This window comes from Prionailurus viverrinus, chromosome B3, assembly GCF_022837055.1.
Source record: "Prionailurus viverrinus isolate Anna chromosome B3, UM_Priviv_1.0, whole genome shotgun sequence".
In the NCBI taxonomy this organism is placed as follows: domain Eukaryota; kingdom Metazoa; phylum Chordata; class Mammalia; order Carnivora; family Felidae; genus Prionailurus; species Prionailurus viverrinus.
In genome coordinates, this window is record NC_062566.1 from 55,455,273 (window position 1) to 55,480,367 (window position 25,095).

Genomic DNA, 25,095 nt, shown 5'->3' on the forward strand with positions numbered 1-25,095 from the left:
CGGGGCTCGAGCTCACAGACCGCAAGACCATGACCTGAGCCGAAGTCAGAGGCTTAACTGACTGAGCCACCCAGGTGCCCCCCCCAAATTTTTTTTTTAAAAAGGAAAGGGAAGATGAGATATGAACACTCAATTCTTCCATTATTCAATTCAAAATCTAAAATGAAATCTACTCCTATATACTCAAATAACTATCCAGAGAGATGCGTATCTCAAAGTTTTCACATATATTCTCTGATATCACAGTGCTTAAACAATAACAGATGTTATATGGAAATATTTTAGTTAGGACCTTAAATTTCTCCTACACCCACCATGGGGCTCTTCCAGAAACAAAACTCTGGAACAACTGGAAGTCAGATTAAAGGCTGGATTGAAGCCCAAAGTACCTTAGAGTTCAAGAAATATCTGGTTGGCATAGCTCCATTATGGTCAAAATAAGAGAAGGGTAAGGTAGGAACATTTTAAAGAACCACCACCTTGATTCCATGGGAATTAATCATGAGAAGGGCAAAGTCAGATCTCAGAAGCTAGCTTTATCTGCCACTAGGGTCATTCAAAGTAGATTAACCCTGACTACTGGATATTCACAAAAATCCATGGTATGTAGTATAGCCTGGGGTTTCAGGGAATACTTAAATGAAGGGAGTCTGATTAAAACAAGCACAACAAAATACAGAGAGCTGTTGCCACAAGCTACAAGGCTTAAAGGTTTTGGTGGCAATCTGTTTTCCCCTCTCCTCATCTTATTTAGATTAGTAACTCCAAAATTCCTCCTGATGAGAAATTTCTTTGATTTTCCTTAAGTTTTATGATCACTAATGGAAAGGAACTGGTGGAATGGGGAGTTTAGTTAGCAGCCACTTTCAAGTCCCTTCCAGTAAGCAGCTTAGAGGTAAGCTCTGTAAGATCTCAGAGTCTGCAGTCAGTTTAAGACATGTTTACTGAGCACCAACCACAAATATGGTGCTGGTGATGGAACCTGTGGTAGCTGGCTGCTGTGCTTCAAAGGGAGCGGTGGACGGTTTACTAAGTGGGATATGGCCGGAAGATCCTGGTTGCAGCACATAGTCAAAAGTAGTTTATCTCACTGCAGCTTAAAAATGTAACACTCTGGGTTTCAGATGATTCCACTTCCTCCTCAGTTCAGACCTGGTGCTGTCAGAAGCAAAGATGTAGTTGATGGATTCATAAGACAGATCCCACACTTGAGACTGGGTCAAATTAAATGTTTCAGCAGCCAGCTGGTACTCTTGAGAAAGGTGTGTTGCAAAAACACCCTTATCATCGGTCTGCCAAAAAACAAAACAAAACAAAACCAAGAAGTTTTAAAATGAACAAGAAAATAATTTTTGAAAAAACTTTTGTTTACACTCTATTTTCCTAATATTTACCATGCTTCTTTTAAGAGCCTAAATAGGCCTATAAGTGCGTTCATGCATATCTATAACGAAATAGGCTTATTTGTCCTTTTTAAAACAAAAACTAAAAACACCAGAGCAGTGGCTCTCAACCATGGCTGCATATTAAAAATCACCCAGGAAGCTTTTAAAATGTATCTGTGTACAGGACTCACCCCAGATCAAATAAAACAGAATCTCAAGGGATGGTACTGGGCATCAGTATTTTTTTATGTTCCCTTGGGTACTATCCAGGACCTTTTCCCATAGAGCCAAACCTGAGTTCCGTTGGCCCTCTGCAGCCCCTGCTGCCCTGATCCCCTCTTACTCTTCTACTTGGGTACTACCCTCAGGCATGCAAGGCATTCAGCTAGTGAATGTCTGACCTAATGCACCTCTGGAACTAAAATGGAGCAAAGTACTTCAAACAAAATAACCTTACACAGATCACAGAAGGATGGGCAATGCTGTACCAGAATCCAAAATGATGCTGGTCATAAGACGGAACCGTCTGACTTTTGATGTTTGAGGTCAAACAGAGTTCTAGATGAAAGGAGGAAAAAGTCTCTTATTAAAAGCAGATTAGTAGACTCACTCATCAGTGTTCACCAAGCAGATACATGAGAAATCTTTCCAAAGTATGCTAATTTTCAGTAGTCCATGAGTTTACAAAATTGACCTTATGTGTGAAAATTCGTAGTTCAAATAGTGTAGTTGTGTGGAAATATATGCTGCAACTTACGGCAGCAACTGTACCAGGCAGGGAACTCCTACCCCTCCACAGCCATGTGGAAATGGAGTAGAAAGAGGAAAGTAAAAGGCAGTCAGTCACCTTGGAGGAAGCAGGGAAGTAGGATGAAGGAACTGTTCTTCTTCTTTTTTTTTTTTTTTAAGTTTATTTATTTTGAGAGAGAGAGAGTGCAACTAGGGGACAGGTAGAGAGAGAGGGACTAAGAGAGAGAATCCCAAGAAGGCTCTATGCTGTCAGCGCAGAGCCAGATGTGGGGCTCAAACTCACAAACTGTGAGCTCATGACGTGACCCGAAATCTTGGACACAACTGACTGAGCCACTCAGGCGCCCCTGATGAAGGAATTTTTGAAGGGTTGCTGCACTTCTTCCTCATCTTACAGTAGAGGCTAAGACAAAATGGTAGCACTGCTTGAGGGCTATAGCGTTAAAAAAGCCAAGAGCAGAAATGAACTTCAAGAAAATCCCTAAGCTTCTTTATTCAGACAACTGTCTATTCACTGTCGGCTGCAAGTAAGTCCATCTTAAGAATGACACCTAGAGGTGCCTGGGTGGCTCTGTTGGTTGAGCGCCGACTTTAGCTCAGGTCATGATCTCACACTTTGTGGGTTCAAGCCCCAAATCGGGTTCTGTGCTATCAGCTCAGAGCCTGGAGGCTGCTTTGGATTCTGTGTCTCCCTATCTCTCTGCACCCCCGCTTGTGCTCTCTCTCTAAAATAAATAAACATTAAAAAAAAAAAAAAAGAATGACTTCTATTATTGGCAAATTCCTGCCTTGACACACTGTACCCAGCTACCCCACCCAGAGCAGAAATACTTCAGTGACTTGACTGATGGTGACTGCTGAGTAGGGTAAGGCAACCTCCCACTCAGTCCAAGGGATAGCCACTTGCTCCCTCACTCTGCTGGGTGCAGAGCTGGGCCACCACACTAAGATCACTATGCAAGTGGTTTCTATTTTCTCTACTTTTATGGATGTTTAAAAATGTCCTTATGGGGCGCCTGGATGGCTCGGTTGATTAAGGGTCTGAGTTCAGCTCAGGTCATGATCTTACGGTTCATGGGTTCAAGCCCTGCTCTGGTCTCTGTGCTGACAGCTCTAAGCCTAGAGTCTGTTTCGGATTCTGTGTCTCCTCTCTCTGCCCCTCCCCTGCTCATGCTCTGTCTCTCTCTTGCTCTCTCAAAATAAATAAAGATTAAAAAAATTTTTTTAATGTCCTTAGTAAAAAAAAAAAAAAACTTATTAATTGCTGAAAACTCTATCAGTAATTAAAAAACACACACCCACACGTTTTTGCCAATTGACCAATTTGCAAATTTAGCAAGTTGATAAGTTAGTAAAATAGTTTTCAGCCAACTGCTTTTTTCCCTCTAGAGAAAAGGCCTTTCCTGGCCATCCAATTGAAAGTGGTTATCTCATCACTATTATATCATACTGTTTAACTTTCTTCAAAGAACTTAACACTGACATTTTCTTGTGTAACTGTTTACTGCCTCTCTTACCTATGCTAGAATATAAGTTCCTTGAGAAAGAAATCTTGCCTGTATTGTTTACTGCTCTCTTCCCAGCAATTTGAACAGTGACTAGAAAAGAGTAGGCACTTCATAAATACTTGTTGTTAAATAAAAGCAACTCCAGGGATACAGATGTAGACAAACAAGTATGTAATAGTCAACACACATATAAAAATAGGACTTGGAATCATCCATAATTCTTAATTTTTATTTATTTTTTATTTTTTTTAATGTTTATTTATTTTTGAGACAGAGAGAGACAGAGCATGAACGGGGGAGGATCAGAGAGAGAGGGAGACACAGAATCCGAAGCAGGCTCCAGGCTCTGAGCTGTCAGCACAGAGCCCGACCCAGGGCTCGAACTCACAGACCATGAGATCATGACCTGAGCCAAAGTCAGATGCATAACCGACTGAGCCACCCAGGCACCCCTTTAATTCTTAATTTTTAAATAAATGTCACATATTTTCATAACACATATTAATTTGGTTAAAGTCGTTTAAAAATACTAGATGACCCTTATTCCTTCAATATAATACTGAGTTTCCGGAACGAGGGAATGTAGCAGTGAACAAGACAAAGGCCCTGCTTTCATGGAGCTTATATTCTAATGGAAGGTAGTAAAACTTTCTGTTATTTAAATGAGGCTCAGGAAGCACATGCACCATGCAACTTTTTATTTCTAAATGACACTTACATATTTAGAACAGTACTCCTCTACATTTGGGTTGCATGCAACCTGGTGGCTGGGGACAAAGGCACAGAGTGTTGTCTTAAAGCCCCAAGCCTTACCCAGTGGTATCTGGTGTTGCCTCACAAAATCTACCAGTTCCAGCGATCCTCCCTCAGAGGAGTTGAGAAATGTCCCATGCCCAATTCTGTCGGGAAGTAGATCCAGAAGTAATTGTGTTTCTTTTTTTTGGTTTGGAATCTCAAAAAGAGAGAGAGAGAATGAATAACCTTTCCAGTGTTTCTCCAAAGTACTTTTTTTTCTACAGCCAGCTACTCTGTCCCTCAAAGAAGATAATGCTGACACTCTGGAAAGCTGAACTACTTATACCTTCCCAGCTCTCTTTGCCTTTATCTTTCATTTCCCAATATTCTTCTAGATTCACTTCAATGACAATAATATAGTTAACAGCAAAGGTAATAATAACAACAAACACAGCCCTGCTCTGCGCCTTTTCACATAAATTCTCCTTTAAACCTCACAAGAATCTTACAAAGTATTAAGATGAAGAAATTAAAGTTCAGAGAAAGTAATAGGATCAATGTGGGAGCAGAACTGAAATGGGAAAGCGGACCCTCCATTTTTAATTTTTTTCCTTCTACGTTATACTTCTCTATACTTGGATTTTCTTCAGATACACCTAACTTTTGCAGTTAAAACATAAAGCTTATTTTTTTTTGTTTTTTGTCTTTTTTTTTGGTCTAAGGTCATGGAGCTCTGACTTCAGGGCTCAGATGTGCATGTTTTATTTTGACAAAGCTAGACATTCCCCAACTACCATGAAAAGGTCTAGCTGTGCTCTTTATCTGCTGGATAGCCTAAAATACAAATGACCATAACATGTTGAAATGTTTTATTTTTTTATTAAAAAAAATTTTTTTGAAATGAAATGTTTTATGGATCAAACAAGAAAAGCAATAGAGACTAAGGTAAAGAGAAGGTTCTGATGCAGTTGCCCAAAACCAGAGATAACCAGTCACAGTAAAACATGCTGGCTGTTCCATTATACTGACCTATAGCTAAAAATCAGACATCAGTTAGGTCAGCTAGAGGCTAACCTATGAGTGAGAGAGGTTTTTGATCAGACTGTGGAAACACAGATCCTAGATTTTAAGTTCTTCCACTAGATTACTGACCCTTTGCTTGTAGAAATGAAAAACATCAGTATTGACAAGAAGCTCTAATTTTTGCCTCAAATCATGATGCTATCAACCTTTATATATTACTGCACCTAATACAATAAACTTGTGAGATAAGTAGCTTAAGTATTATTTCTTGCACTCAAGACAATAAACCCCAAACTCATCAAGTTGTATACAATAATTATGTACAGCTTTTGTATGCAGAAAGAAAGAAAGAAAGAAAGAAAGAAAGAAAGAAAGAAAAGGAAGGAAGGAAGGAAGGAAGGAAGGAAAAAAAATTGGTAGAAGTGCTGAGGTACAAAGTAAATCCATCCGTAAAATGGGGGAAAGTGTAGTAGACACCCTTCTTTGCCTCACAGGGATGTGCTTACAAAAGTGACTGTTCTCCCACCATTATCTGTACGTTGTCTGTCATTTTGCTCATGTTGCCAAGGAGCTGAGGCCCAATGAAGGGCACCTGATCTTCTGATAAGCCTTATAAAATAATGATGAGTTACTTCCTTTCTTACTAGTGTATGTCATACATTCAGGTCCCTTATCCTACAAAGACAAGTGAGATGAACTGGTGCTTTTCTCAGTGTCAGCTGGCCAATGACAAGCCTGATGATGAAAATTTATGCATTTTCTCTAGTAAGATGTCATTAAGCTGCTTTAATAACACAGCTGTAGTGCAAGTCAACAGCCACCCCCAGGAACCACAAAGACATAAAAACAGTAACATGAGGGACTAAAGAAAGTCATGCCTTTACCATTATAATTTACATTTTACAACATTTCTATGTTCCTCCTCTAAAAAAATGTTTTTCCAAGGCAGGTTTACTTTTAGCCATTTACAAATGATTATTATTTTCATTGTAATCTACCTTCTCAGCCTAATTTTACAATATTATTTACCTCTGAAAGATGCAATGCCAACTTCAGACCTGCTTTTTTAGCTTCTAAAAGAGGTTCCAAGAAGTCTTTTGCTTGTCCTACCTTGAATATAAAAGTTAAAACAAAGATGCATTAACATTTTAGGCAAACTAAAGAATTGGGTACTCTCAGTAAACAAAGGAATAAAAATAATGGCAAGAAAAAATGGCAGATTGATTCATTTGAAAATTTCATTTATAAAGCACCTATAATGTGCTAGACACCTTAGGGAATACAAAGCTGGCAAAAACACAATCCTTGCCATCAAGAATGTTAAGTCTCGTGAACCCGAGGTCAGTCAGCCAAGCTAGGTATGGAGGTCACCAAATTTTATTTCTGAAAGGAAATCTAGATATCTAGCACTAAGGAGAACTCACCTGATTCAGAAACCTGAATGATTAGAGCAAAGAAAGCTTCTACCAAATAGATGAATGAAACAAGAGCAGAATAATCCAGGTTTAGACAAAGCCATAAGAACCAGTTTCCTGGGACTCCCTAAATTCAATGGTTTTTAGTTAGAGGCAATTCTGCCACCACAGGGGACATTTGGCAATATCTAGAAACATTTCTGGTTGTCACAACTAGGAAGGTGCTTCTGGTATCTAGTGGATAGAGAGACCAGGGATGCTACTAAACACCCTGCAATACACAGACATCCTCCCAGGACAAAGAATTATTTGGCCCAGAATGTCAATAGTGCCACAGGCTAGACACTGTTCTTGAATCTGACATTCAAGAAGCTGTAGGCCAGCCTCTCTCAACTGGGGGTTCTATGAGATAATTAAGCCCTAGTCATAATGAAGTATTAATTAAGCATTAAACATGCATTGTATGTAATAAATTAACTTCTCTCCTATGCATATAGAAAGATACTGGGTAGCATCTTTAGAAGAATGGAGAAAATAATCATATTGCCATGCTAATCATTTTCTTTTTTCTGTTTTAGAGGCCTAATTCTTTCCCAGAGTCCTCGTTGAGAACAATTGCTACAGACATTATGGTCATCCAGGGCAGAATAGGTCTTCATCCACATTGAGAGTCTGCTGGACCTCTGGAAAATGCAGGATGCTCCAAGCTAATCCTTACCCCACAAACTGATTCTACCTTCTAGAAATAAAATGTATTTAGGAAAAGTAGCTTACAGTAGGGTCTCCACTGAGGTCAAGGCCAAGAACTGTATCCTCAGTAGAGAGACAGAACTCTTGAGCAAGTTTAAGAGTCTCCTTGGCCACTGAAGGGCCACCTCTTCTGTCGATTGCTATCAAATACCTTTAATATAAGAAAAAAAGTTGAAAACAAATATGGTACAGATAAAAAAGACAACTCTGAGTATAGCCAGGGAGGTATAGCAGGCTACATGTTAAAGTTAGTTACTAGGAAAGGTATAGCCTGACTGACAGGACAGCTTACTTTGCCAGAAGGCAAGAGACATAAATTCCTAAATAGCACCAAACACCTAGTTAGTATTCATATTTCTAAATGTCTCATGTTTTTGTTGTTGCTGTTGTTCATGTATTTGTTTTTTAGTTTTTTTGATTCAGAATTCAACAAAAGTCCAAGTATTATGTTGGTCAATGTATCCCAAGACTCTTTTAATCTAGAGGCACTCCCTTCACGCCCCACCTTTCCCCTTCTCCATACCCCCCACACCACCTCTTTTTTTGAATTTATTTGTTGAAGAAACCAGGTGCTTTGTCCTATAAAGCTTCCCACAATATGTATTTTGATGAATTCCTGTGTTGCTAACCTGTTCTCCTGTCTCTTATATTTCCTATAAATTGAAAATTAAATCTAGTCTACAGGCTTGATCAGATTCAATTTTTTGGCAAGAGTATTTCATAGGTGGTGGCATGTTCCTTCATCAGGAGGCTTAGATCCATTATTTCATTAAGTGTTACAAAAACAGTAATATTCTAATTCTAACACATATTCAAAAGCTGATACAAATGCATTCTTTGTATGTTAGCTGGCATCTAACACCCAAAGAACCCCTGTTAATATTGCATAATTTTCCTCCAGCATTTATTGATTTATCAATTTTTTACACACATACAAAAAATAAATTCCTCCAGCATTTATTTATTTACAAAATTTGGGCCAACTATATATAAAATGCAGTCTTTTTTTTTTAACTTAACGATATCTCCTGCCATTAAATAATGTTAGAAAACAGGGGCGCCTGGGTGGCGCAGTCGGTTGAGCGTCCGACTTCAGCCAGGTCACGATCTCGCGGTCCGGGAGTTCGAGCCCCGCGTCAGGCTCTGGGCTGATGGCTCAGAGCCTGGAGCCTGTTTCTGATTCTGTGTCTCCCTCTCTCTCTGCCCCTCCCCTGTTCATGCTCTGTCTCTCTCTGTCCCAAAAATAAATAAACGTTGAAAAAAAAAAATAAAAAAATAAAAAAAAAAAATGTTAGAAAACAACATAAATCATATGAACATAACAAAATATAACTGTCTTCTGATTGCTGAATGTTTAAGGATTCTTTCCACTTTTTGTTATAAATAACACTATAATAAAGAATCTTACATATAAATCAATTTATTTCCTTAGGAAAACATCTCTAGAAGTGGGATACTGGGTCAGAGGGAAAGATTTTTATACATCTGAATACATATTGCTCTTTAAAGAAGTTTTATTTATTACATATGCTCACTAGCAGTGTGTAAGTTCACAATTGGTTATTACCCTTTTTGGGGTAATACCCTTGGTAATAACCTTTTTGGGGAGGGCCTACTGAAATGGCATTGTAATATTTCTTTTTAAAACTGTCTGATTAGTGAGATTAAACAGTTCCCTATACATTTACTGGCCAGTTGTAAGTCTTCTTTTCTGAATTCTCTTGTCTTTTACCTGCTTTTTTTGGAGGGGAGGGGATGGTGTTAGCCTAGTTAAGGTTAATTTGGAGAGATTTTGTAGCCAGAAACTATACAGGTAGCTTTCTTCCTTCAAGGATTTATTGAGCCCTGATTATGTTACCTCTGTTCTAAGTACTGGAGGGGTAGTGGAGAATCAAAAGAAAAGATTCCTAGCTTCATGAATTTACACTCTAGTGGGTATATATGTACAAATAAAACAAGACAGTGCTTGCTTCAGCAGCACATATACAAATAAAACAAGATAATTTCTGATCCTGTTAAGAAGAATGCCAGAAAGGAAATAAATGGGGTTACTAGAGGATTTGGGGGGGCACTTTAGATAATGTGGTCAAGGAAGACCCCTCTGAGCAAGTGACAACCAAAAGGAGAAGTGAATAATGAAAAGCCAGCCATGCAAGGATATGGCAGAAGTGTGTTCTAGTACAAAGGTGTTGAGGTGGGATAGTCTTGGCCTATCTGAGGAACAGACAGCAAACCAGCATGTAATAACCAGTGGTCCTGATAAGGCTGTTGAAGAGAGGCAACCGGATCACATGGGACCTTATTGGCCACAATAAGAATTCTGATTTTAGTGGAGGCAATAGGAAGCCATACTTCTCTAGAGCAACAGTACTCAGAATTTTACTGCCACATGAATAAATTAGAGTTGCATTCTCAACTTTGAGCAATAGAGTTCTTGACTCTTTTTTTCTAAGGTAAAATCAGTTACCGTTTGATATATAAAAATCTGCTACACTCATGATCAAAATAACAACATTTTCACATTCTAGTTTTTAAAACAGTGACCACTAAGGTACAGGGCTGCTTACCTAACATCAATGTCTATGTTTTCTTGTTTGGACTGTTTAATACCCTCAAGTACAGATTCCACATAAGTCTTTTTAGTCATTCCTGGAGAGGACATAAAGAAAATATTTGTAAAGAGATCATCAACTATTTCATCCTTCAACATTAGCATCCCTCTAAGAATAATTACATTTTTACTTTATGTTGTGACAGGGTATGATTAAAGATGAGTTAAAACATGGCCCTTACAGGTACTTTATTTTTGTAAATACTAATTATGCTTTTTAAATGTTTATTTATTTTGAGAGAGAGAGAGAGCCAGAGTAGGGGAGGGGGAGAGAGGGAAACAGAGAATCCCAAGCAGCCTCTGCACTGCCAGTGTGGAGCCTGATGCAGGGCTCAAACCCACACACCGTGAGATCATGACCCGAGCGGAAACCAGGAGTTGGACGCTTAACCAACTGAGCCGCCCAGGCAACGACCCTTAATAAAAATTTTTTAAATGAAGTACTAAAAAAACTGAAATGAAAAAAAAAAAGACGTACAAAATAAAGCCCTTTAAAAATTTTCTTAGAATAAAAATAAATGTTAAAATAAAATAAATAAAAATTTTCTTAGATTCAACAGACATAAAACTACTCTCACAGAGGCACCTGGCTGGCTTAGTGGGTAGAGCATGAGACTCTTGATCTAAGGGTCATGAGTTCAAGCCCCATGTTGGGCATGTAGCTGCTTAAAAAAAAAATTTAAACAGGGGCACCTGGGTGGCTCAGTCGGTTAACCATCCACCTCTTGGTTTCAGCTCAGGTCATGATCTCACAGTTTCGTGGGTGTGAGTCCAGCATCAAGCTCAGCACTGTTGGTGTGGAGCCTGCTTGGGGTTCTCTCTCTCTCTCTCTCTCTCTCTCTCTCTGCCCCTCCCCTACTTTCTCTCTCTCTCAAAAATTAAAAAAAAATTTTTTTTAAATAAACAAACAACTACTCTCACAAATTGCTATGAAAATTTGAAGTGCTGTTCTACAAACACAAGAACAAGCCCTTTCTAAAGGCCTGTCCTTAAAATAACAAAACCATTTTTCTCTATTAGCAGAATGTTTTCCTGCCGGTCCAGAAAAAAATCCCCTCTTGGGCTCTCACCTCAATCCTGGTCAGGCTCGATGTTTCCAGTCTAGGCACTAGAGCAGTTCTTCCAGTTTTGGGTGCAAAAGCCCTCCTGTTCTGAGGGGCTCTGAAAGAACACTCTCCAGAACAAGTTCCTCTACAATACTCTCATACCCCAATCATAAAATGCTTATTTTTGATGAAAAATCTCTACTAAATTTTTTTAAGTTTATTTATTGTTGAGAGGGGCAGAGAGAGAGGGACAGAGAGAGTCCCAAGTAGGCTCCATGCTGTCAGTGCAGAGCCCACTGCAGGGCTCAATGAGGGGCTCATTCTTACAACCCTGAGATCTGAGATCATGGCCTGGGGAAATATCAAGAGTCAGACGCCCAACTGACTGAGCCACACAGACACCCCGGAAAATCTCTAATAAAGCACAGAAAATTATAAAGAAAAAAAGTAAGAGTTAACCTGTAATCCCACCGCTCAGAGATAACCACTGTCTTTGTTTTTCTAAGTATACATACATGTTTTTTTTTAATAGATGAGATGCTACTAGGTATATGTGTATCCAGTTCAGTTGTTTAACACTATTCTGAGCTTAGCCCCAAGTCTTTAAAGTATCCTTGCAAATATTTTTAATGGTTGTCTAATATTACATTAACCCTTATTTACCCATTCCCCACTATTGTATTTTAGGCTAACATCCCATTTTGAATCTCCATTCAAAGAGCAAACTAGCTCTGATAAGTGGCAGGTTTCTTCTCTCCTTCCCTTCCACTATCCTCACCAGCATAACTTGGAACTGATCCTGCAATTTAAAAATGCAAGGTAAGAATTTTCTGCTTGTTGCACCTCAATATTTACATTATGTACTTTTAAAATGTTTACCCTCTGAGTGATCGGGCTACACATGTCAGGGCACAAGATGACCTGACAGGGCCTTTTCAGGTCACACGCAACATATTACGAGGGACCCAATGACACTACATAATATCTCTCAATGTTGTCCTTATGAAAAGAGGGTCCCAGGGAATTCAGACCACACCACATTCAGATCCACTCATCTCCATGAAAAGAGGTTTTACCACCTTATTGCTGCTGGCTCCTGGCCTATCAGTGTCCGAGAAGTGACTGAAAAATCTTCATTTCTGGGACCGTCATAAAACATGAGTCTGCATCGACTCAAGTGGCACTGTCTCAAGTGCCCTTGATGCAAGGACTGAGAATTAGCCTCTCTTTAAAACAATGTAACTATAAGGAGCAAGTATCCTTTTCTCAGAGTGAGAAAAACAAATAAGAACAAACAAATTTTTTGCAGGTTTTCTTATTTCCCTTAAACAGATAATCCCTGATCTGATTTTAACTTAATACCTCACTCATTAATAATGTACATCATAAGATTTGGACTGTTAACTCCTTAACAGTGTAAAAGTAAATGCTTCATATTCCCAAACTTACAAACACTTAAATCATCAAAGCATGCAGGAAAAAAAAAAAGTACATTTGCCAAGAAGTAATTAAATTCTACCTGTAGCATCTTCTCTTCGGGGTGTGCTCCTTAGTTCCAGGTACTTGACACCATCATTTGCAAATTCTTTAATGACATCTTTTGTGACCTGATAATTAAGGCAATGGACACAATATTGATAACGTTAGTGTAAGGGTCCCAATAAAAACGTTGGTGTAATGTCCCAACACATGCTACAGCTTTATCACATGCATTAAACTTGATTTGCAAAAAATGTTGGAAGTCTCTCATGCAGTCAAGATGACCTGCTTTGTCATACCCTTGCGGGAGACTGACCAAACTGTAACACTTCCAACAGCTCCCCTCACAGCACTCATTCTCACATTAAATCCAAATATACACATCATGCACACCTTTCTGCTCTTTTCTCTTTAGCATTTCTCCATTTCCTAGTGTTCACAACAGCAGTTGATAAAACAGATAAATGAGGCAAAACTAAAACTACCTATGAGTGCATAGTACTAGGGAGGTACATATGTAAATAAATGGCAGGGCACCTGGGTGGTTCAGTCAGTTGAGCATCCAACTTTGGCTCAGGTCATGATCTTGTGGTTCATGAGTTAGAGGTCTGTGTCAGGCTCTGTGCTGACAGCTCAGAGCCTGGAGCCTACTTCAGATTCTGTGTCTCCCTCTCTCTCTCTCTTCCCCTTCCCTGTTTGCGCTCTCTTTCTCTCTCTCAAAAATAAACATTAAAAAAAAGAAAGAAGTGGCTAAAACAATTAGGTATTACTGACTCACCATTTAAAGCCATGGCTTAATGTTCTTATTCAAGTTATTTAGGAATAAGTTGTACTTTTCAAGAATTTCTTCAGGCAGGGTTAAATTTGCCCCAAAAGTACTAAGAAAAATTCCTCTTTGGCAAAGAAAATGGGTGATAAATGTGAGTAAAATGGTATCCACGTTAGCACAAATTTCAACAATTCAAAAATGGTTAAATGACCAGGGCAAATGATATCAAAAGGATAAACTCATTTTTTCCTTCTCTGCCATCAATCCTAAAAATACCAAATCTAGAAGAAAAAAGGACCAGGTTGGAAATGCTGTGACAACCAGCTCTAGTTAGTCCTTGCAGTTGGTACCCTAATCTTAACCCGCTTCAACTACAAGCACATAGGCATGCAAGGGCAGTGTCCTGGCAAAGGAATAAAGGTTGGCTGATTATGGAGACAGCACCTAACAAGGTGGCACTACTTTGGTAGATTCACTGTGATCCAAGGTCTGGGCTTCATCTGGTTTTGCGCGTGTGTATTTAAAGCCAAAAAGGAATTTATTATAATATAAATATACAAAGCTCAGATTCAGCATGTCTGGAAAATCAGCCTCAAAAGCATGCAAAATCATGTGACACTTCTAGACCAAGCAAGATACCATTGTTTCTTCCACCACTAAGCATGACCCTGTAGCTTCTGTATGAGCATCACAGGTACTGGACCCCATGGCACTGCTGCCCCCAAAACTCCATGTTGCTGCCAATGCCACTACGAGAATGTGGGCCTCATCTACACAGACCAAGGAGCTTGCATCTTGTCAGTGGCTCCAGAACCGAACAGACCCACAGAGGCCAACCCACTCTATCCCAGCTCACATGTAGCTAATGCAGAAGCCTACTTGCTAATGTATGCATTGACAATGAGGGTGGAGGTGAGGGTATGAAGTGGTGGTCCTCACTGACTGACGAGACCACATCTACTATCCAAGTACTCTTTCTTGGTTTCTTGAGGTACCTGTGAAACTAACTAAAACAGAAGGACACTGACAAGCACGGAATGAGAGCAATGAAATGATTTATCTAGGCCATGTTGAGGCCTGTGGAATCATCCCTACTCATGTTCAATAGTACTTCCCTGGAGTCCACAACTGTGTCTGCCAGATTCAGGCCTTTCTGCTCCACGCAGCAACAGGTACTGAGGACAACTCTTTTTCAAGCTCCTTCTTCAGATATGACACAACACAGTTAAGTTTCTGCTTACTCTAAGGATGGTGTAAGACTGCATCTCTTGAATGAGAAAGAATATGGGTTCTAGGTGCGCCGGGGTGGCTTAGTCGCTTAAGCATCTGACTTTAGCTCAGGTCCTGATCTCAGTTTGTGAGTTCAAGCCCCGCATCGGGCTCCGTACTGACAGTGCGGAGCCTGGAGCCCGCTTGAAGTTCTGTGTCTCGCTCTCTCTCTGCCCTTCTCCCGCTGACGCGCGCGCTCTCTCTCTCTCTCTCTCTCTCTCTCTCTCAAAAGTAAATAAACATTAAAACATTAAAAAAAAAAAAAAAGAACATAGGCTCTGGAACCAGACAGTCAATTCCTCCACTTATTCTGAGTGACCTTGAACAAGTTACCTTTAACCTACTTAAGCCTCAAGGTTTTTTTTTGTTTTTTGTTTTTTTTCCACCTGCAAAAAGGGAACAGTAAAAATACCTACCTCAGAAAGTAGTCTTGGATGTAGTGTCTGGCACATCAATCATGTTCCAATCCTTTTTCTCTTTGAGATTACACCCAGGTTACCTTGCCTGGACTGTTAAGTGATCCCACACACTTGATCCCACATTTACAAACAATCTCTCCACATACTCCCCTACAGCGTTCATTTATTATATGTAAATGCTACTAATTTCACTCTCGGCGTCCTCCTTCAGAACCACCTAAAGTTATTCATTCTAGTACCACTAAGTCAAATCATAGAATCTTAATTCCTCACCTTGCTTTTTTTCCATTTCAAATTTTATTTAAATTCTAGTTAGCATACAGTGCAATATTGGTTTCAGGAGAATTCAGTGATTTATCACTTACATACAACACCCAGTGCTCATTATAACAAGTGCACTCCTTAGTACCCATTCCCCACCTAACCCACCCCCCACCTCCCTCCCTTCATCAATACTCAGTTTGTTCTCTATTTCTAAAAGTTAAGGTTAGTTTCCCTCTCTCTTTTTTTCCTTTTTCCCTCCATATGTTCACCTGTTTTGTTTCTTAATTTGCACACATGAATGAAATCATATGGTATTTGTTTTTCTCTGACTTATTTCGCTTAGCATAATATTCTCTACCTCCATCCACATTGTTGCAAATGGCAAGATTTCATTTTTTTTTTGATGTCTGTGAAATATTCCATTGTGTATATATACCATATCTTCTTTAATCCATTCATCAGTCGATGGACATTTGGGCTCTTTCTATAGTTTGGCTATTGTTGATAAAGTTGCCAAAAACACTGGGGTGCATGTACCCCTTCAAATCTGTATTTTTGTATCCTTTGGCCTTATCTCATTTTAAGAAAGCTTTTTAACAACTTTGAAAGGAATTAAATAATGAGCATGGGATTATTATAGCCAGAATATTAAGCTCTTCAAATCCAAAATTTCATGAGTTTTGCTCTGTTACAATCAACAACAGAAAGTGAAACATTCCCAGCAGTATTCAATGCTACTGAGTGGCTGATCAGACAATGCTCCTTTGGGTTCCTATAAATCCCTGTGTATATCTCTAACACACAGCTTACCTCATTATATTGGATTTATCTACTTATGGGTCTGTCTCTCCAACCTAAATATAAATTCCTCACGGGCAGTAACCATGTCCATCTATCTTCATACCCCCCAGTCTTTCGCAGAGTGCCTAGAACATTGCGGACACTCAATCAACTTCTGTTGAGCTAAACTTTTAGAGTTAACTCTCCTTCAAAAGATGATTACTTATAGTTATCATGAGGAGCAGTCTCAGCCAAGGAAAACTCTTTCTTGACTAGTCAGAAGTTAGTTCTCCAAAAACACAGGTTATACTTCTTAATCTGCCATTTTTTTTCTAATGGTTAATAACACTGGTAGGATTTACTTTTCTCCATTTACAAAGAGTACATTTTAAAATGCCATCCTGGGGGCGCCTGGGTGGCTCAGTCGGTTGAGCGGCCGACTTCGGCTCAGGTCATGATCTCGCCGTCCGTGAGTTTGAGCCTTGCGTTGGGCTCTGTGCTGACAGCTCAGAGCCTGGAGCCTGTTTCAGATTCTGTGTCTCCCTCTCTCTGACCCTCCCCTGTTCATACTCTGTCTCTTCCTGTCTCAAAAATAAATAAAATTTATTTTATTTTTATAAAAATTTTTTTATAAAAAATTTTTTTATAAAAATTTTTTTTATAAAAATTTTTATAAAAAAATAAATAAATAAAATAAAATGCCATCCTGGTCAGACAATGATACAAAAGCCAGTCTTCTGTATCAGGCTCTAATATCACAGAGCTTCAGATAAGAGAACACAATGGTGTCCTCTAGTCCTTTATCCCCAGAGGGAAGGCACACTTTCCCTAGGGATTAATCATTCAATCTCTAAGTACTTCTTGAACTTTACTGTCTATACTGTGCACCTAGGCAGTTAAAAGCATCTCAAGCAATACAGATAAAGCCTTATCAAGAAAATGGCCAGATATGGTCAAATATTTCATATGGTAAGTAATATATGGAAAACAGGACAGGATCTTATCCTCCATTTTATCTGGTATGTAACAGAAAATGATGATCTTGGTTCTTTTATCTTTTTCAATGAATGTAGTCTTTTGATATTAGTTCTCGGCAAATGTCAGATGTTGGTTTTGAAAACAGTTGCCATAAAAAAGCAGAAAGCATTTCTCATTTGATTCTTGATCAAAGCAAAAGGTCATGTGTAACACCAGAAGTGCACAAATTACTTAATAGTTTTTAAACCACTCTAAAAATTGCTTCATTTCTCACCATTAGAATATCTTCAGGGCTAGTAGTAAGCTGATGAATAATTTGAAACATCTGGAAACATCTGCAACATGAAAAGTTTTAACATACTCTAGTCATCAAAAACTTGTCACTCAAGACAAACCCATTACGTTGAATTAATATATTTTAGGCTAATACTAATTATACATCTATAAAGAATTACAGACTAAGTTTTTCAAAAATTATACTGATCTGGAAGGATAATCAAATGACTAAAAATAAAACATTATTTTTAAGCAGGCAACAGTAGCTTCCCTTCACCACACCTCCTACCCTCTGCTGATAACAGCAAACAGGGAGACAAGTCAATAAGCCTATATTTTTAAGTGTAAAGAATATTCCAGGGGCACCTGAGTGGCTCGGTCAATTAAGTGTCTGACTCTTGATTTCGGCTCAGGTTATGATCTCATGGTTCATGAGACTGAGCCCCCCATCATGTGGAGCCTGCTTGGGATTCTCTGTCTCTCTCTCTCTCTGTCTCTGCTCCTCCCCCGCTCTCTCTCTCTCAAAATAAATAAGCTTTAAAAAAAGAAAGAAAGAATATTTCAATATAGTACAACTTTACAAACAACCTATCACTAAAAATACTGTCAACAGCCTGACAGCTGGAAAAAAATGCTGTATGTCAAGTTATACCCTCCATACCAAATGACTACACATTTCTAAACTACAAAAATCTGGATTCTTACATACTATTTACAATCTCAAAACAATAAAAGAGAAAAAAAAAGAAATATGTCCACAACCTCCCCAAACTCACTCTTCTAAAGTTCTTTTCTTTCCCTTGTCAATCATAGTCATCTGATCATGGATTTTAAGATCTGGCTTCTTGGCTATCAATTTCTTCATGGTATTAGAACTAATGGATCCATTCAAGTGGGCATGAAGTTCCTAAAAACAAGAGAATACAATCAGTAAAAACTTCTCAAGTATCAACTAGATTCATAGCATCATACCAGGTACTTGATGTTTGTATTCTGTACCAGGTAAACTACCTACCAGATGTAGCTACATGACTCTTATAGTTTACAAAGTTTAAATTCTACCTATAAAATTTACTTCTCTTTGTGAAAACAACAACAACAACAACACCACAGATGTCCGTATAATTAGTAACCACTCCAGAAATCTGTGGCTGAATTCTCACCACTTTAGGTAATTCTGAATAAAAAGCTGTCTTCCATGGTTGCTGGTGTTCTTCTGCTTCCATCATGACGTAGTAGAAAAAGATCTTTCTCCAAATACTCTCGTTCTTGTTATAAACAGTACCATGTACTTTTGTCAGTAAGTTCTGTGGTCTTGAATTCCTTCAGATTGTTTTATGTCCATATATTTTGATAAGATAAACTGTATATGTAGCTCTGGGCTCAGCTTCACCTATGTAAACAAATATGAACATTTTCAGGTGTTGACATAAAAGCAAAGAAACAGAATTTTGCCACTTTATTCCTAAAAAGATGAAAACCCCGGGGCACGTGGGTGGCTCAGTCAGTTAAGTGTCCAACTTCAGCTCAGGTCATGATCTTGCAGTTGGTGGGTCTGAGCTCCACATCAGGCTCTGTGCTGACAGCTCAGAGCCTGGAGCCTGCTTCAAATTCTGTCTCTCTCTCTCTCTCTCTCTCTCTCTCTCTCTCTCTCTCTCCCCCTCTCTCTCTGCCCCTCCCTTGCTTGTGCTCTGCCTCTCTCTCTCTCAAAAATGAAATAAACGTTAAAAAAATGTTTAAAAAAAGATGAAAACCCCTTCAATGCTAACTTAAGCAAACTAACAATCTGAACTAGAAATAAGAAAATGCATCAAACTGGTAGAGGTGAATTAAAATCTGAAATTTACTAAGGTGGGGGTGCTTGGGTGGCTCAGTCGGTTAGGCGTCAGACTCTTGATTTTGGTTTGGGTCATGATCTCACAGTTCATGGGTTTGGGCTCCACGCTGATGGTGCAGAGCCTGCCTGGGATTCTCTCTCCTTCTCTCTGCCCCTCTCCTGCTTGCTCTCTCTCTCAAAATAAAACAATAAAAAAATAAAGGAATTTAGTAAGGTATTGAGTATTCCTTACCTATTAGAACTTTCTATGAAACTACTTCTAAAAGTAGAAATTTATAAAGCCTATTTTGGGTAAAAGTTTATGTTTTTGAGCTGCTTAAAAAATATAAAGGAAGAGGGGCAACTGGGTGGCTCAGTTAGTTAAGCATCCAACTCTTGGTTTCAGCTCAGGTCATGATCTCATGGTTTCCTGAGTTTGAGCCCTGCATTGGGCTCTGTGCTGACAGTGAGGAGCCTACTTGGGATATTCTCATTGATTCTCTCTCCCCCCCTCCTCTTTCTCTCTCTCTTTCTCCTTGCCACTCCCTCACTCATGCTGTCTCTCTCTCAAAAATAACATAACATAACATAACATAACATAACATAACATAACATAACATAACATAAAATAAAAGGAAGAGCAGAGGAACTGGAGTCACATGTACCTAGATTAATTCTTATAGTTCTGCCATCTAGTAGCTGTATGGCCTTCATTACTTAGTTTCAGTTTTCTTATTTGTAAAAATTGGATACAAATGCAGAGTAGCTCTAAGGATTAATAAAGTCATCTATTTTCCCTCTACTACTGTCCCATATAATCCAGTGACTACCTTTAAATCAGCACTTTGTCACATTGTATCTCAATCACTGACTTACTTGTCTTTCTTTCTCACCAGATTATGAACTTCAGAAGAAACAGGACTATAGCTTATTTTACCTCCCTAGCACCTAGGACAATGCTTAGCACATTGTAGATGATAAATAAATCTTCATTTCCCTTCACCTCTGAAGGTGGCTTATAAATTAAAATTTCAAATGAAATTAGTGATTTTCAGAATAGACACCCTGACCCTCTGGGTTCTCACATCTTAATGATGATGATATTGATAAGACAAATAGTTTCCATTCAGACCCTACCAGGTAAGTAGCAAGTGCTTTTACTATTACTTTTAATTTTCCCAATAACCTTGCAAAATAAATTTGCCACATTACAAATCAAGTTGATACTGAGAGGCGTTAAATAAGTTACCACAATATTAAAATGGTCAATAAACAATAGCCAAAGTATGGAAAGAGCCCAAATGTCCATTGACTGATGGATAAAGAAGATGTAGTGTGTGTGTATATATATATACATACACACACACACAATGGAATATTACTTGGTGATCAAAAAGAATGAAATCTTGCCATTTACAACAACATGGATAGAACTACAGTGTATTATGCTAAGTGAAATAAGTCAGAGAAAGACAAATGTCACATTATTTCACTCTTAAGTGGAATTTAAGATACAAAACAGATGAACATAAGGGGAGGGAAGCAAAAATAATATAAAAACAGAGAGGGAGAGAAACCATACATATACCTGGGTGGAAAGGATACATAGAAGTCTTAAGAAAGTGAGTTGGAAATGGCAAACGTCAAGGGAGACAATTTCACTTTTATTTACCGTACACAGTTTTGTTCAATTTGAAGGTTTCACAACAAGCATGTAATACTTGATTGCTTTCTAAAATAACTTTAATAAATGAAAAATTTGACTAACAAATTAGATAATTTACTTACTAATAATTTAAAAAATTAAATAGTTAATAAATTAATTTTAAGTAATTATAAAATAATTAAATAATTTTTAAAACTTGCAAAACAATTTTATTATTATGAATTGTGAGAGGGAAGAACTTTTATGTTTAGACAACAGAACAACAACCTAAAAAAGCACTTAGGACATTTTTCACAGCGGGCTGATAATATGACAGGTGGCTAGCCTTTCATATACATTTTTAATCCTCTAGGATTGATTTTATTGACTGGTCAATCCTCTAGGATTGGCTCTAGGACCCTGATTTTATTTTGTGCTACATTCAAGCCACCCTCCAGATTGAGCTTTAACTCATTGTAAATTTACTGACCCACTGGCTACAATGTTAGCCTGAGGAAATGTGAAAGCCACCAAAAAGCACAATCTTTACACATTTAAAATATTGTTGTTTTCAGGTGCCTGGCTGGCTCAGTCTGAGAAGCATGAAACTCTTGATTTTGGGGTTGTGAATTTAAGCCCCACATTGGGGATAGGGATTACTAAAAAAAATAAACTTAAAAAAATAAAATAAAAAACCTGATCCATGCCTAAGATACTGCCGTCAACAATACCATGCCCTGTCACATTCTACCTTTCTGGGCTAGGTGTGGCATGGGCCAGAAGAAGCTGGGATGGGAGTGAGTAGCCAAAAGGCAACACATGGAGTTAAGATCTTTCTACATTTGTATTACATTTCATCAAGTTACCAAGATCAGAACCAAGTCTCCTGTCTCCCAGAGAATATTTTTCACACCAAAAAAATAAAAAATAAAAAAAAAGGGAAGTCATAATAATAAAGACATTTGTTACTATTTGTTAAGTACTTATCATGAGCCAAACACTGTGCTAAGTTTCTTAGGTGGCTATTTTACTTAATCCTCACAACAATCCGTGAGATATTATCATCCTCATTTTACATGAGAATAAACAGATTAAAAAATAATAACCGGAAAACAATTGTAAGGTATCCAAATCACAAATTTGGCTGCATTCTCTTTCTTCCTGAATCACTTTTCTTGATCTGTTCTTTATCAAAAAAGTACTATTTCTAACACATCACATGTATTTTACTAACTTATAATAATATACTTCTACAGTACTGTATACATATTTTAAAGTCCCACAATTCTTTCTTTTTTTTTTTCTCTTTGGCCCTCAATCAAATCTGAGACAACTCAGAAAGCAGCACTTACTCTTATTTTATTTTATTTAAAAAAAAATTTTTTTTTAACGTTTATTTATCTTTGAGACAGGGAGAGACAGAGCATGAACGGGGGAGGGTCAGAGAGAGGGAGACACAGAATCTGAAACAGGCTCCAGGCTCCGGGCGGTCAGCACAGGGCCCGACGCGGGGCTCGAACTCACGGACTGCGAGATCATGCCCTGAAACCTAAGTGGGCCGCTTAACCGATTGAGCGCCCCTACTCTTCTTATTTTATCAACACTTATTTATTTTTGGGACAGAGAGAGACAGAGCATGAACGGGGGAGGGGCAGAGAGAGAGAGGGAGACACAGAATCGGAAACAGGCTCCAGCCTCCGAGCCATCAGCCCAGAGCCTGACGCGGGGCTCGAACTCACGGACCGCGAGATCGTGACCTGGCTGAAGTCGGACGCTTAACCGACTGCGCCACCCAGGCGCCCCACCCACTCTTCTTGTTTTAGAGATGAGGCTCCCACAGCCCAGCAAGCTCAGGGGAGCTCCCATTCCCATCAGAGGCAATTCCAAACACTTGAAGCCCCTCTCCCCCCACCCCGGGCCAATCCCCTCACACTGAACTAACAACCCAGCTGCCAGCTTTAGAGAGATAACAGAAGCCATCAGGTATGGATTCCTTCTATCTCTCTCTGCCTTCACCGACACCTATACTTATCTATATCCGCGCACTTTCTTCTCTCATAAGTCAGAGGTAAAGGATTCATTCTTCTGTCCTCAACATCAATTTGTGCCCTAAATCCCATTCCCTCCTAGCTATTTCAAGTCATTACTCCACCAGTTAATCTCACTTTTCTGTTCCTCCAACCTCTCTCTCCACTGGCTAATTTCCCTCAGGGAACCAACACGCAGGTACATTATTTGCTTCCACCTAAGAAACAGGCAAACAAAACCGTGCTTTCATCCCATATCCCTCTTTACTGCCTTGTCTTTCCTTTCATTCTAAGCTAAGGTCCTTGAAAGCATAATTTAGACTGGCTGCCTCCATTTTCTTATCTACCATTCACTGAAACATAAATTCTGCCCTTTCTGCTCCACAGAAATTGCTCTCCCTAAAGTCATTAGAAGCTCTTCAACACCAAATCGAAAGACACTTCTCAATGACCGAACCTTTATCCTGACTCAAACTTCTGAGTCCCAGTATCCAAATCCAAATCAGCTGCACTCCTAAACTCTTGCTCTTAATCATTCTGCCGCACTGCTTCAAGGTCACCATAGTGACAGTAATCCTGATTTCCTTCTTCCCTCAGCCCCTGCAGTCAGTCACCAAATCCCAATTAAGAAATTATAAATCTCCCAAATATCTCTGGAAGCAGTTTCCTACTGGTGATGACTTCCAAACACCCAACTTAGAAACTCGGTGGTTTGTTTTTTTTTTTTAATTTTTTTTTTCAACGTTTATTTATTTTTGGGACAGAGAGAGACAGAGCATGAACGGGGGAGGGGCAGAGAGAGAGGGAGACACAGAATCGGAAACAGGCTCCAGGCTCCCGAGCCATCAGCCCAGAGCCTGACGCGGGGCTCGAACTCACGGACCGCGAGATCGTGACCTGGCTGAAGTCGGACGCTTAACCGACTGCGCCACCCAGGCGCCCCAAATTTTTAATGTTTATTTATTTTTGAGAAAGCGAGCACGAGCAGGGGAGGGGCAGAAAGAGAGGGAGACACAGAATCCGAAGCAAGCTCTAGGCTCCGCCTGAAGCGGGGCTGGAACCCATGAACCATGAGATCACGACCCGAGCCTAAGTCCGACACTCAACCGACTGGGCCACCCAGGCACTCCTTCCATGGTTATTTTAAACACCCAACAAGTCTCAGACCATTTCAGAGAGAATAATCACCTCTCTTCTGTGATTCCCTCTTCTGTGGATATATTCAACACCACCCTAGAATCAGAGACTTTCAGAAGTGGAGGGGAATGTAATTTTATAACTGAGAACAGAGGGGCGCTTAGGTGGCTTAGTCGGTTGGGCGCCCTACTCGGCTCAAGTCATGATCACTGTCCACGGGTTCGAGCCCCGCATCAGGCTCTGTGCTGGCCGCTAAGAGCCTGACGCCTGTTTCAGACTGTGTGTCTCCCTCTCTCTGCCCCTCCCCTGCTCACCCTCTGCCTCTGTCTCTCTCAAAAGTAAATAAACATTAAAAAAAAAAAACTTTATAACTCGGAAACAGAGGCTGAGTGGCTTACTTATTGTCAGCTTTGCTGACAATACAGGGGAATTAACAGTATATGTCTGTGGGGAAACATTTATTAGATGAATCACAACCTCTGTAAAAAATTTTTCATTTTGCGCCTGGCCTCACTGACTTGTTTTCAGATTTAAATGGGATCTGTTTTTAAACTATTAAAGCATTACATAAATTAGTAAGTACTAGTAGTTAGCATCTGAGAAACGACCCCTTCTCCTTGCCCCCCAAGGTCAGAGGTTCTAACCCAGCTGTGCCCCTACCAAATTACTCAATGCTGACCCTGCCAACCAAGGAGGTCTGGTTGTCAGTCCTCACAGACTCACCCCTTAAAGATTCTTGTCAACAGTTGAGACAGCTATGAGGACTTAGCTAAATTTCCCCCTCAGACGTAAAGCCTTGTAGAAAAGCGCCTTCCGGACACAGTCCACATGCCTACAATAAGCCATAGCGGTAAGCCTTCCCCAAAAATGCAGACGCAGAAAATCCGTAAAAAAATCAGACAGTCGAATTTTAGCACAAGCGACACCCTCCTCAATTCTGATTGGTGCGGTGCGTTCTTCACGGAAGTGACGCGCACACACGCGGAAGGGGAGTCACGGAAAAGCTCTCTCCG

At 39.4% G+C, this 25,095-nt stretch overlaps 1 protein-coding gene across 2 annotated transcripts in view; it reads right to left on the reverse strand.

Moving 5' to 3' along the window:
- ADAL (adenosine deaminase like) overlaps nucleotides 1-25,095 on the reverse strand; it is a 25,275-nt gene continuing 180 nt past the window's right edge. Inside the window, exons 1-11 of one of the 2 annotated variants that reach the window (XM_047861219.1) lie at nucleotides 24,806-25,027; nucleotides 18,621-18,850; nucleotides 18,234-18,364; nucleotides 17,456-17,516; nucleotides 12,743-12,830; nucleotides 10,134-10,215; nucleotides 7,591-7,717; nucleotides 6,431-6,511; nucleotides 4,457-4,595; nucleotides 1,843-1,943; nucleotides 1-1,292 (exon numbers count right to left, since the gene is read on the reverse strand). In XM_047861219.1, the coding sequence (XP_047717175.1) occupies nucleotides 1,098-1,292; nucleotides 1,843-1,943; nucleotides 4,457-4,595; nucleotides 6,431-6,511; nucleotides 7,591-7,717; nucleotides 10,134-10,215; nucleotides 12,743-12,830; nucleotides 17,456-17,516; nucleotides 18,234-18,364; nucleotides 18,621-18,686 (1,071 nt within the window). In that variant the 5' untranslated portion in view covers nucleotides 18,687-18,850; nucleotides 24,806-25,027 and the 3' untranslated portion in view covers nucleotides 1-1,097. Of the gene's footprint in view, nucleotides 1,293-1,842; nucleotides 1,944-4,456; nucleotides 4,596-6,430; nucleotides 6,512-7,590; nucleotides 7,718-10,133; nucleotides 10,216-12,742; nucleotides 12,831-17,455; nucleotides 17,517-18,233; nucleotides 18,365-18,620; nucleotides 18,851-24,805; nucleotides 25,028-25,095 lie in introns of those variants that run through there. The other variant, XM_047861218.1, reaches the window with a different exon arrangement.